The following is a 12,684-nucleotide window of genomic DNA, read 5'->3' as shown; positions in this document are numbered from 1 at the left end:
GTAGGGCACTAGAGAAAAGAACCAGCTCATTGTGAGTCCAATCCTGCCAGAAACCACAGTTCAAAGGCTCTATTCAGGCAGACTTCCTTTTCCAGAAAAAGAGTGCGAAGCAACATGTGGCTGTTATAGAGCTCATGACTGCTAAGATGAAGGCATTTTATATTATGACTAATTTCTCCCCTGTACTTCCACCAAAAGTAAAAAGGAAATAGTTTTATTTTATTACCTAGCTTCTTCCTATCAGCAGCCCTTGCCCATGTGGAGACTAAAAAGGTTTAGCTTTCTCATGTTTGATATTGTGATGGATTCTAATGAGTAAGTCAAAACCCTGGTAGCTTCAGAGAGCATTTCCAAGCAGAGGGCTGGGCTTTATTGCCATGCAGCAGCTGGTCTGTATCAGATCGCATCAACTACTACTAGCAAGTGAGCAGTCACTTTCAAATTGTCAGTAAATCACAAGTACTAACTGTAATCTTTTGTTTGCTGATGACTGCCTCCTTTCTTCTCTTGCCAAAAGCACTGACTGACAGGGAAGAGCATGAGCTGTGTAACCACATCATCCAAAAAAGATCGAGGGAGATACTCCCAGAATATCATCGCTGTGCAACAGGGCACCAACTGCTCAGATTACCATTCACCACGATGTACAACCCTCTTACTGATGTTAAACTGGTATAGATTCATACCAAATATGAGGTCACATGGATACTCCTTGACACAGGTACATATGGGTACAACTGGGGAATCCATTTCCAGTAAGAGGCTCAAGACAGCAATGTACATTAACTGTGTTTAAAACAACAAACAGAGGGAAGAAAAATGCACATTCCTACCCAAGTAGAGAAGGCTTTCTCCTCACCTTGAGAACCTCCAAGCCTGTTTTGAACTGGTAGTTTACATCTCTGTTCATAAGCAGGTAAATGGCTTGGTTAACGTGGTTTCTAGCATCCTGGATCTGCAAAGGTACAAATGCAGCCCTATTAAAGAAACACTCTCTATAATACACACTAGGAAGTAGAGGTTTCCCTGATTATCTCGTTGGCCCTAAGAAAATGGTGACTTCTGAAATGATAAGGCCATTTCTCTCTGAGTACCAGACACTTGCTAACACAAATCTACCACTGCTGCCCAGATGCATTATTGGGTTCTTCACTCAAGGACTGGAGATGCAAAACAGTCTGATAGCTACAACCTGGATTGTCAATAAAAATATTGCTGCTGCCCTGAAAGAACAGTGACATCAGGCACTCTCATCCTGGGAGCACTCTGATCATGACTGTTCAGGTAAGAATTCTCACTGTTAATGGTATATGGCAGTCAGGTCTAGCAACATGAATAATGATTTCTTCCTTAGGAACTACTAGAGCTAAAACCAATTACATCAATTACATCAATAGCAGCAATGGCCAGCAAACACTGATTTCTAATATAGCATCTCTGGCAGTATTCCAGAGTCCTTCTAAACTATAATTGTTGGGGTTGAGAGTTATCTCCAGCATAAAGAAGCTGCCATCGTGCTGCTTCTGTGGAACTTGGCCAGACTCAGGACACAGCTAGCTCAAGTCCCTCCCAAGCAAGACCACTTGCAGCCAGGAGACAGTTATCAAAGCAAGGTTGATAGGTGTATCCCAGTGCTTTCATGGGAGCAAGGACAAACCAGAGGAAGAAGAAAATGGCCCTGGGAGAAAGTGACTTGTGTTCAGTTCCAGGCAGCAGCAGGAAAACTGAAAAAAAGCAAAGGGGTAAATCAGAGGGTGCAATAAATGGAAAAGGTAAGCAGGGAAGCCTGTATGAGAGGTGGCTGCTGGGAGATGGATAAGACAGCTTGGGATATTTGTAGTTTGATACATCTACACAGCTCCCCAGCAACCCCAGATCCCAGCTCAGCCTTGTAGATGCCTCCCTGGTATAGATCTGGGCACTGGTTCCTTCTCATCCGGAGCTCAGGGATCACAGAATAGCCCTGCTCTTAGAAAGCACAAGGCACTGGAGGCTAGAGAGAGAAGAGAGAGATTTATAAAGTCCACTGTCAGACAGCAGAGAGACTCTGCAGGTACTCGGGCTATGGCATCTCCAAACATCACCACCTCCAGCCTTTACATCTCCCAGATGCTTTTGAGCAAGCTAAGTGGTTCCTGGCAGTGTTACCCAACCCAGCAATGCCAATCCTGCTATTATAAGGACTTGCTTCATTCTATTCCCCCCTGATTTTGCTCTGTTTTCTAATCAAGTTCCTCAAAATTTGTGTGCCTGCACTTGTGTTCCTCAAAAATGTGCCTATACTACAATTTCTTACCTATGACTTGACTTTGCACAGAGAAACAAAACTCCAAGTGGCACCACTCACTAGGGGAAGAAACTCACAATACTTCAAGATGCTCATTTTTAATTCAGACAGGACAAAGACCTCCACATAATCACTGTAAATGCTTCTGCACAGAGTACTTTAGGCACTCACATTCCACATCTGAACAACATTAGAACACAAAACTCTTCCAAGTAAATAAAGGAAGGTGTGTTCCATAAAAGCAGGTAGAAGCCTATCAACCAGGCAGCAGTACAAAATACCCACAAAACAGGAGGCACTGCTGAGTGTTATCACAAAAACTTCCTTGCCTTGTTGTGAGGCATAAACTCAGTCAAGTTTGGCATTAACATCTCAAGTACTCAATTTTCTAGATTCCTACAAAGTTACCAGGTAGAGCTTTCACTCCACTGCCAAAGCAGCCGTTGGAAACTGCACTCAAGACCAAATGCACTGATCACCTAGAAAAATCTGAGCCATGGCATAGTGAAGCACATGGAATACGTCTTTCTCCAACCTACTCAGCTACGACAAAGTCTGTGGAAAACTACATCTTCAAGATCAGGCACTAGGATCAGGTCCTGAAATCAGGTATCTCCCAGCAAAATGGTGGGAAAGAGATTCAATGTCCTGAATAGCCACATCCCTTTAACTCCTTAACTGAGGGAACTCAGCTATGCCACAAGAGCACAATGCAGTGAGATTTGTTCGCAGCATGAAAAAATGCTTCCATAAGAGAGTAAGAGCAAGCTACTCAAAGCCTCTGAAGTTGCTCTTTGCCCTGCTAGCCTGGGTTTTACAAGCAGACACAAGGCCAGTACTGCACAGGCACCCTAAGCACTCCTTTTAAAGGATTATGACTGCTATGCAGACAGCCTTCAGCTTGCTCGTGTTTCAGGAACAAGCAGGACCCACCTCTCTCCTAGCACCATAACTGAATTTAATTGCATCCGTTTCTTCCCTCAGCTTTTACTACTGGAGCTAACATGGGGTGGACATAACCTTCCCTCTTGGAAAGCGAGGCGCTACAGCTACTGCTTGGAGGGCGCAGACACTGCAGAGGGGTAGGCATCTAAAGTTAACAGTACCTGCTGCAATTTCCACTGCTTGTCTTCCCGAAACGCGAAGTGCAGGAGCTGATTATTTCTGGGCATTTTCAGATTAATGTCCTTGAAGAAAGAAACAAACACATGAAAGCAAGCAATCCCCATATGCAGAACATGGAGGCTGCCGGTCCCACTCCATTCTGTCTCCCAGACCATCTTGGCAACCTGCTTTCAGCAGTCCTGGCACGGCCAGAACCTCAGTCCTCCTACAGGAAGATGTTAATACAGAGGATAAGTTGAAAGGCATTTAGTGAATCGGGATCCAGGCAGGACACACGACCTCATCTCAGAAGGCCCCCAAAGAAATTTGATATTACACAGCACAGGTGGCAAAGGCAAGGAATCCCCATGAAAGACGATTGCACCGCTCACCGGGGGGGGGGGGGGGGGGGGGGGGCGGGGCAGTTAGATGCTGGATCTTGACAAATTTAAAGAGTTGCTGAAATGTTAAGGATTTAAGGCCTATTAGGGAAGACTGACAAAGAATACTTATTGATCACTGGTAAAGCACAAAAAGGATGAACTCTCCCTTGATGTCATCAAAGTGTAATAAGGATGACTCCCACCCCTTGATAGTAGTACAAAGCAAGAACCACGGCAAGTACTCACAGCTTGACACAGGGCATCTCCCTGCAGCGTCAACACACCTTTCACCTGGTCTGTGCTGGAATGAGAAGAAAGATCTGGGCAACACAAGTCACAGGAGGCAAGACACACCTACCAAAATTGCCAACCTGGCACCACCCCTCCCTGTCCCATGTAGCTAGCCAAGCTCCCCTCCTTCCAGGGGTCAGCTGGGGGATGCAGATGTACTCTACACATACTTTCAAGTCCCCAGCTCTTGGCCTGCCTCCAGCTGCTGTCATATTCTTTATGAGCCACCTCACCCTAACTGCCCTGCCTAAAACATTACATTCATTTCTGATCCCATGCTTGTTTCATGCATTACCTATCAACAATTTGGTTGCTGTTACAAACAGCTCTAGCAGGCACAAACACAAGATATTAGATGAATTACTAACATTTGAGTGCTACATGGTTCATATGGGAGTTGAAAGCTACAAACCCCACCCCATTCCCCCAACAAGAAAAAAAAACCTAAATAAACAAAAAACCCACACCCCAAACCCTTTAAAAGGTCCTGCAAGATGGCTCACGTCTACAGTGACCAGTGGGGGGGAAGACTGAAGCACCTGGGCCTTCAAGAACTCGGTTTAGCCATACCTTACATTTTAATGCACTAGACAGAGACTCTTTAGATCAACACTTTTTCAGATCCACCTTGCAACAACAATGAATGAAAACTAGAATCAACTTTAATACTTCAAGATCTGAAGAATGCAACCTTCAAACCCAACACAGAATCATTGCATCATTCTATAAAATGCTCACCGTGCTGCTTCTAAGGACTAAGGTCTCCTACTTTGCAACAAGCTTGCAACCTCTGCCAGAGTGCAGCTATTCAGACCAAGACCTAGGCTGAAGATCACAAAATGGACAGCTATTTCAGAAGAACTGCACTTCTATAGCACCTTCTGCACTGGTCTCAGTTTGCTCTGTGCAAAGTAGATTTATTGTTGCTATTTTAGGGAGATTAGGACAAGGTTAAGATTTGTCCACAGTCAGAGTCAGAAACTAAGCCAAGAGCAGAATTCAGGTCTTGTAACTGCGACTCCCTGCATCCAGAATCAGAAAAATGCCCCTTGGCAAAACTGCTGACAGCAGCTCACCGATTCAACACACCAGCATGTGGTTGGGAATCAATTACTATATTATAGGTGTCAGTAGGAAACGGCACAAGTCTGGCTAAGGCAGCCCCTGGAACATTGCTACAGACTGTTACGTTAACCTGCCACGGGAGTTTCTTCATTTGTTTTCCTTAAGGCGAAATCTCATATTAAGGAAAACCTCTTTGCTCTGGGGGTGCTGTAGAGACCTCTGCTGCAGACGCTCAGGGAACAGCGCCCTTTGCTACAGCGGGAAGCCCCCGGCACAAACACAGGCATCACCGGGCGCGGGGGCGGCGGCCCCCACCGGAGCGGCCTGGCAGAGCAGCAGCGCCCCACTGACCGCCACGACCACTTACCCCGCTGTGCTCAGCACAAAGTTCTCCTGCTTGACGGCCCCTCCTGAGCCACTCACGGGCAGGGTGAGCCGGCGAGACGCCTCCTGCCCAAGAGAGGACATAGTGAGTGCTGAAGCATACACCTAGGCTCAGCGTACCACAAACCAGGAACAAAGACAAGGCAAGAGCAGAAACGTAGATGGCTGGCAAGTGGCCCAACACGGAGCAGTCACCTTTGCAAGCCTCCCGCACCCCACCTAGCACAGAGCACACGGATGTTCCCTCGTCCTGCAGGACAGGCACGGTGTGTGCGCGGCTCATGGTGAAAAGCGTCAGAAATCCCACGCTCCAGCTCTGCACCCCGGAGCCAGGCGAGGTAGCCGGTGCCCAGAGGGATCACCAAGCTGTCCGCAGCAGGAGTGGCACTCTGCACAGCCCGGCCCTTCCACAGGTGACGTGGTGCTGCTCCTTTCTCAGCGTGCTCGCTGGCCCAGGCTGCACAGTGCAAGCGCCACCGATCCCTTACCCACGTGGGAAGTCTGGAGCAAAAACCAGCACTCCTGACTGGTGACTGTCCCTTAATCACACTTCACCCTTAAAACTATTACAAATTCTTCAAAACAGACACTATATATATACAGATACTGCAGGTTATTGTCACCTGCTACTGAGTCACGTCCTGGGTCAGCACTATGGCACTCCTATCTCCTCTGGCACCCGCCCCTCACCTCCACATTTTTGCCCCTGCTCTTGCATCATGCGCTAACCCCCACCGAAACCTCAGAGCATTAAGGGGCTGGGCCTGTTGAAAACTAACCTAGCAGGAGAGCGGTAAACTCTCGTGCACACAATCCCCTTTGGCCAGTTCACCATCTGGCTGCCTGGAAAGAGCCAAACCCAGCAGCCAACACGCAAGGCTGGCGAAAGGTGCTGCAGGCCTGGTTCAGCTGAACACTTCACGCCTCTGAAAGGCGCAGATACCGGCAGAGAAGTGGGTATGTCGAGGGAAGGATGGTTTTGAATGAGGAGAGTGCATGCTGCTAATTACTGCACAAGTACTAGCTTGTCAGCTAAAGGCTATCATGCTCGTTTCTACCATTACGTGACAGAGTTACAGGCAGATTCAGATTCTCTGTTTGAGAAAATATTCACATCACAAGCAAATGCCTGGCAGACAGGTCTGGGTGCCTCCACGTGCCTTTTCAAAGCAGTTGTCTCTCAGGAAAGAGGGTCAAGAACAGAGCAATCTAGGGGAAATCAGCTTTATTCTGAGTCCTCGAGACCAGAGGGCAAGCAAACACTTGGGACAGCACTGGACATGCATGATGGACCTTTCTGTGCACCCTCTACCAAGAACTTTTTCCTCCAGGGGAAATCTACCACTGTGCCTCACATGGGAGAGCAAACAAACCCACAACACAAAAAAAGAGATGAAGCAAATTAACCTTACCTTCAAAATATCCTGCAGCTGTTTCAAAACAGCATGGACCTCTTCTTGTAAAAGCCACTTAAATTCTTCTTCCTATGTTGCGGAAAGATAGCAGTGGAACCATTAGAAGACAAACACTGGAAATAAATCAGACACATATGAAAATTATTTAAATTCTAAGTATAATGCTATGTCCATGCTGCTTACATCACGTGTTAGTAGGAGAAGAAAAAGATTTCTTCCTGATTTGTTGGAAAGGCCTTACTCTCCACTTCTCCACCCCAGCCAAATGAATTGTCCTCATTCTTGTTTTGACTTCATTTAACAAAGCAGCATTCATACAAATCACTGTACGAATAATCACAGAATTAGGAAAGAACAGGCAGCACAGGATGTGAATTTCAGAGCAAAGTACAGATTCTGCTACTTCAAAATCTGGGGCATAGTTTTAAGCTGCTGGGGTGGGCTGACCTTGGCTGGCTGGCTGCCAGATACCCACCTAGCCTCTCCCACTCCCCCTCCTCAACAGGATAGTGGGAGGAAATAAGATTAAAAGCTCTTAGGTCGAGGTAAAGACAGGGAGATCCCAAAACAAACTCAACTTGCGGACAAATTCGTTGCCAATTAGATAATGAGAAACAAAGACAAAAACTAAAATGCTCCTCCTCCCTCCCAGTAGCATTTTACCAAGCAAGAGCAGCCTAAAAATAAAGCAAGCTAAACTGAAAAGGGGGTGGGGGGAGAGAAAGGCTGAGGACTCCCAACCATTTGGGCAAATTCAGTAACAAACAAGTTCAGATCTGATGACACACCACCTCGGGCTTCAATCAGTTCTCTGCTACAGAGAAGCCTGTATTAAAGCAGATCCTCAAACCACAGCTAAGCATTCCTGTTAAACCACAAGACCCCACACAGAAGATTATCAGAGAAGTGGGGACAGAAGCAAGCAAGGGACAAAGAAGAGATTGATGCTTGCTACCTTGTAAGGGAGGAGAAATTTTCCACGTGGAAAGTACTGGAAGGGAATGAATTGAGTGGGTTGCCCACAGAAAAATTGGAAAGGTGTGGTCAACTCAGAAATTTAAGCCTGTGGTTTCTCCACTAGGCAGTTCCTGTTCACCACAAGAAACACAAAATAACTACTCACTGATGTGTCGTCGCCTTACGTAAGAGTTATCTGAACAAAGACTAGGACAAGGATGGTTTTCTCTCAACAAACATTCACCCAAAGCAGGTACACACAACAAACCTAGGTAGGATTCTCTGTTACCCTTCAAACCAGCGTGTGCAGAACCACTGACTTTCAGCATTTAATCCTGTTTTGGGTTTCTGGGCATCATATTGACATATTGGATTCCTTGCTCTTCAAACCATCATTGGCATCTTTCATCCCCCTAGTGACAGCAAAAGATCTTCCCCCTCTGGTATTAATTTCAGGCTAAATCAAGTTCATTCACCACGTCTGTGTGCTACATATCTGTATTTTTGAGGAATGCTAGTCATATCATTCCAAATCACATCAATTTCAGAAGAATCTGTTTTTCACATGCAGCTTTCTGCCTAGCCCGGATGCATCTCTAAAATTCCCTCCCTAGATAGGAAGCTTTCACTGCTTCTTGCAGCTCACGTCCCCGGAGATGTCTGCAATGTCAGCTGGTCTATGTCTTTCCTGCCTTTATCAAGTCAACAAGGCTGCTTTGACACGCCTGCCTGCCATTTGCTAGGTCTGGTCTTCCATCAAGCAGCGTACTGGACTGACTATGAAAAAATCAAGGTCACGTAACACATTTCATTGTTTACCGTAAGGACTGCCTCCGGCACTGACCTGCCTCTGGACTCACCGAGGCCAACGCAAGGAGTGGTGTCAATCGCAACCCACCCTCGTACTGCTCAGGGGGAGAACACCAAAGCAGAGACCATTAAAGCAGCTAAAGGGGTAGGCTGGAGGAGACCACGGCCTCCTAGGTGGCCGCGGGCCTGAGGGCAGCACGGCAACGGAGCCCGGGGCCGGCCCGAAAGCCTGTCCCGGCCGCACGGCCGGCCACCTAGGCACCGCCCTGCGGGCCCGCCGCGGCCGCCGGAGCAGCTGCCCCCCGGCCCACGCCGCGGTGAGCGGGCGGCCCTAACAAAGCGCCTCAGCCCAGGCGCGGGGAGCCGGGGGCAGGCAACGGCCTCGCCGCCGCCCGGAGCCAGCCGGGGTGTGCGGCTCCCCGCCCGGGCCCGGCCAGCCGGAAGGGGCCTGCGGGAGTCCCGGCAAGGCCGCCACCGCCCGGGGCCAGGCCGATGCCGCTCGCCACGGCAACAGCGAGCCCTCCGCCCGACTCGCCCCTCCCGACTCACCAGCACCGCCCGCTCCGCCACGCTCGCCATCGCTGCCGCCATCCCGCCACCGGCCCCGCCCCCTCGAGGCGCCCTCGGCCGCCCCAATTGGCTACCGGCTCCACCCTCAGCCCGCCCACGCCGCCCCGCCCTCTGCCCGGCAACGATACCGAGACAGCGTCTGATTGGGCAGCACCGCCCTCCCCCCGCGATCGGGGCGTGGCGAGGCGGTGCCAGAAAGGCGTGACGTGAGGCGAGCGGCCGCGGGCCGGCGGCGCTGGAAGGAGGGCAGGCGGGGCCGGAGGCGGGAGCAGAGACGGCGGCCCCGGGGAGCGTTCGGGAGAAGCCCTCGGCCTTACCCGTGGCTACCCCGCACCTCACTGCCACGGCTAATAGCACTGGCTCATAGTTGCAGTGCAGATGCTTGTTAGTAGTGCAGCATGAAGTGCTTTGATCTGCACTACTCACAGCCGTAGCTGACCGCATACTGGCTAAGATAAAACTGAGCTCAAGCATGGGTAAAGACTTGGAAGTCTCATCAGTTTCTTCTCAAAATTTTGAAACTGAAATAACTTTATACTGGCATTGAAGTCTTTGCAGTGAAGTTGGTGGGTGCCTTTTTCACACTGGACGTACAGCACATGAGAGGTGGCCAAGCAGAGAGCATCATCTTCACCACGTCAGCAAGGTGGGTCCTGGAAAGGGATACCTCACTCATTCACAGAGCAGGTAAAGCTTCCGACAGTGCCAGCTGCTGCTGCGAGCACAACTCTGACTCAGTGGCCTTGCTCCATCACTTTCTGCATTGCTTTTAATCACAGTGCTAAAACTTAGTTTTTACCAGTAATTCATTTTAACTAAAGCACACCATTAATCAGTACTAGCCCATTATACCTCAGTACGTGAAGATCTTCTGCTATTCGACATGAAAAAGGAATATTCTGGAGCTTGTAAACACTTCAGTTAAGGGGTCTTGTCTTGGAAAACCCCAAGTGCTCATAAGAGTTAGTGCTCAAAAACCCCCAAACACTAGAAGGAAGGATAGTCCAGACAGCAATTAGGCCACCAGGCTCCCAACACTTAGAAAACACAAGAAGTCATCAACACCAGAAAGTTCCCAAACCTCCGTCAGCATTCTTTGCTTTAAAAATAAGCCTTCATCTTCCTCTCAGTCCAGCTGCATGCACTCCTCTGCATACGGAGGCTGGAATTTATCCAAATTCATCCTTTGTAGTGCCTCACTGACAAGATCAGGCTTCTGCAATGACCCACATGCCCTCAGGCATACTGCTGTTTTTCAGCAACTCTGAATTTTGAATTTTCTTTAATGCCACAATACAGGTTTGATAGCCTTTAGAAACTGCTACAAGAACATTGTGTTACCAAGAAAGGTTTTATTCTTTTTGCCAGTAGCTTTGTTAATTGCACCAAAAAAAAAAATCTTTTTGTTTTGCCATTTAAACATTTTCACACATCCTATTCTGAATGACAAACATTTAATTAAAAACAAGGCAAAAAAAATTCACAACCTTAATTAACTATAGGATCTATCAAGGAAAAAAGAAACTGCTTTTCTTACAAGCTTTTCACAAGTGTCACATTTTCTCTTTAAAAAGGAGGGAGTCAAAAAAAGCAAATTGCTAAAACAGAAATCCTCATAAAAAGGAACTTTACAGAATTGTCAACAATATTAAGACAACATTGACTAGCCAGTTTTATTAGAGCATCTCTCAATCCACAGCTTCCCCTCCCCTTCCCTCCCCCCAATCTCAGGCCTAGGAACAGATTAAGATCCATGTTCAGAGGCTACAGACATAAATACAAGAATCCAAGTTAAGACTGACAAGAGTCAATCTCAAACGGCATCTGAAGCAGTCCAGTCTTCACCATTTCCATCCCTCCTCCTCACTTTGCATCCACTTCAGAGCTCTTGGTCTCCTTCTCTTCCTCCCTGGCATATCTGTGATTGTACAGCTGGCTGGGCAGCACCCCATCCTCCAGCCACTCTACATCCACCTACCTCACCAGAAAGCTGCAGTCAGACTTTCCCAGGATAAATTACAGCGTTTAACTAGTCCGCACCTGCCGCTCCCACCTAAATAACTTATCTCCATTTTGAGAACTACAGTATTTCTGGAAAACAAAGCCTGCAGCAGTGAGTTGCCTAGGGAGTGGTTCTCCCTCTCACAAATACAGTTCTTCGAATTCACTACAAAATATGTGTCACAGGACTCGAGAGCTCCTTTTGTATTCTCACTCTTATCCAGAGGCACCACAAAGTAAAAAAGAGGGAGATCCTCCATTACCTTTGCTCAGACCCATTCACCTTCACTCTGGCCCAAGAGACCTCCGCAGGGACAGGTCAGGGATGCTGCTGCACTGGCTCAGCACAGTTCCACTCTCAACTGGACCTAAGACAGTACCTCCCTCTTCCTCCCAAAAGATTTCTTACACTGTAAAACCTGTGGTCTTATCTCCTGCCCCCAAAAAACACCATTTCCCCCAGATGCCCTCAATACACAATTCATGTAAGTGACTTAACTGCGGCATGTTTAACCAAGGACTTCTGATGCTAATAGCTGAGTTCTTCTGGATGGGAGAAGCGCAAATGTGTCAAAAGCAGGCCAATGGCTGGTTATCCTGGGTAGTTATATGTGCCTTTAATATGAATATCTACATGCAGGATGACAGTTGCACTGCCAAAGAAACATGTATGTATAACTAGTATTGTTCACATATACCACTGGCAAACGGGCAAAGTGATAGACATCTAACGGATCTATTACTAGATGTTCACCACAGGACATAATGCATAACACAATATTAGCCCACAAATAATAGTGATCACAAGAGGTGAAATATTCAACAAAGTAACATTTACAGCATTAGGCATTAGATGTCATGATTTGTAATGAGTATCCGATACTTTCTCTGTTTCGTAATAAGGTGCCCCTGAACCATATGCATGTGCTGCACAAAGCAGGTCTGGTAAGAAATCCTAACCCACAGGAAAGTTTCCCTACACAGCCATTAAGTTCCTAGAAAAATAAGATGGTGGGAGGGGCAGACCTCATGGATTTAAAGGAACATGGTCTAATTTGAATTTGCTTTTTTTCCTTTCAGAATCCCAACCAAAGGGAGGAGATTGTGCCACTGAGAAGTGATTTTGGCCAATGAAGTTTCTTACTGGCATTTTACTAACTCTCAAATCTAAAATGCAAGAACCTTCCTAAAAGGCTAATACTGAGAACAATTAAAAAACAAAACAAAACACGCTCTGTGCATTTTTTGAGAGACAGGCATCCTTTGGACTCTGGGTTGCTCTGCTATCAACACTGAGAGCATCTCTGCTCTCTAGCCTTGGCATCTGCAGTCCCACATTTCTAGAGTAAAGCTCAGCAGTGGTCTTAGCCTCCCATTTTATTTACTAGTCTTTCTAGAAGTTGGTATTGGGCCACAA

The 12,684-nt window shown here is 47.4% G+C and overlaps 1 protein-coding gene across 10 annotated transcripts in view; it reads right to left on the bottom strand.

The window, feature by feature from the left end:
• ROGDI (rogdi atypical leucine zipper) overlaps positions 1–9,302 on the bottom strand; it is a 78,017-nt gene extending 68,715 nt beyond the window's left edge. For 8 of the 10 annotated variants that reach the window (XR_012777628.1, XR_012777627.1, XR_012777629.1 and 5 more), the window contains exons 1-6: positions 9,246–9,292; positions 6,927–6,998; positions 5,498–5,580; positions 4,021–4,075; positions 3,394–3,474; positions 860–955 (exon numbers count right to left, since the gene is read on the bottom strand). Coding sequence is in view for 5 of the 10 variants with exons in the window: in XM_075515204.1 (XP_075371319.1) it covers positions 860–955; positions 3,394–3,474; positions 4,021–4,075; positions 5,498–5,580; positions 6,927–6,998; positions 9,246–9,287 (429 nt within the window). In the remaining 5 variants the exon portion in view is untranslated. Of the gene's footprint in view, positions 1–859; positions 956–3,393; positions 3,475–4,020; positions 4,076–5,497; positions 5,581–6,926; positions 6,999–9,245 lie in introns of all 10 variants that reach the window. The other 2 variants (XR_012777631.1, XR_012777630.1) reach the window with 2 other exon arrangements.
• Positions 9,303–12,684: the final 3,382 nt, after the last annotated feature.

This window comes from Mycteria americana, chromosome 12 (genome assembly GCF_035582795.1).
Source record: "Mycteria americana isolate JAX WOST 10 ecotype Jacksonville Zoo and Gardens chromosome 12, USCA_MyAme_1.0, whole genome shotgun sequence".
Lineage (NCBI taxonomy): Eukaryota > Metazoa > Chordata > Aves > Ciconiiformes > Ciconiidae > Mycteria > Mycteria americana.
Note: the sequence above shows the minus strand (reverse complement) of the source record. Positions and strands in the feature narration are given on the sequence as shown.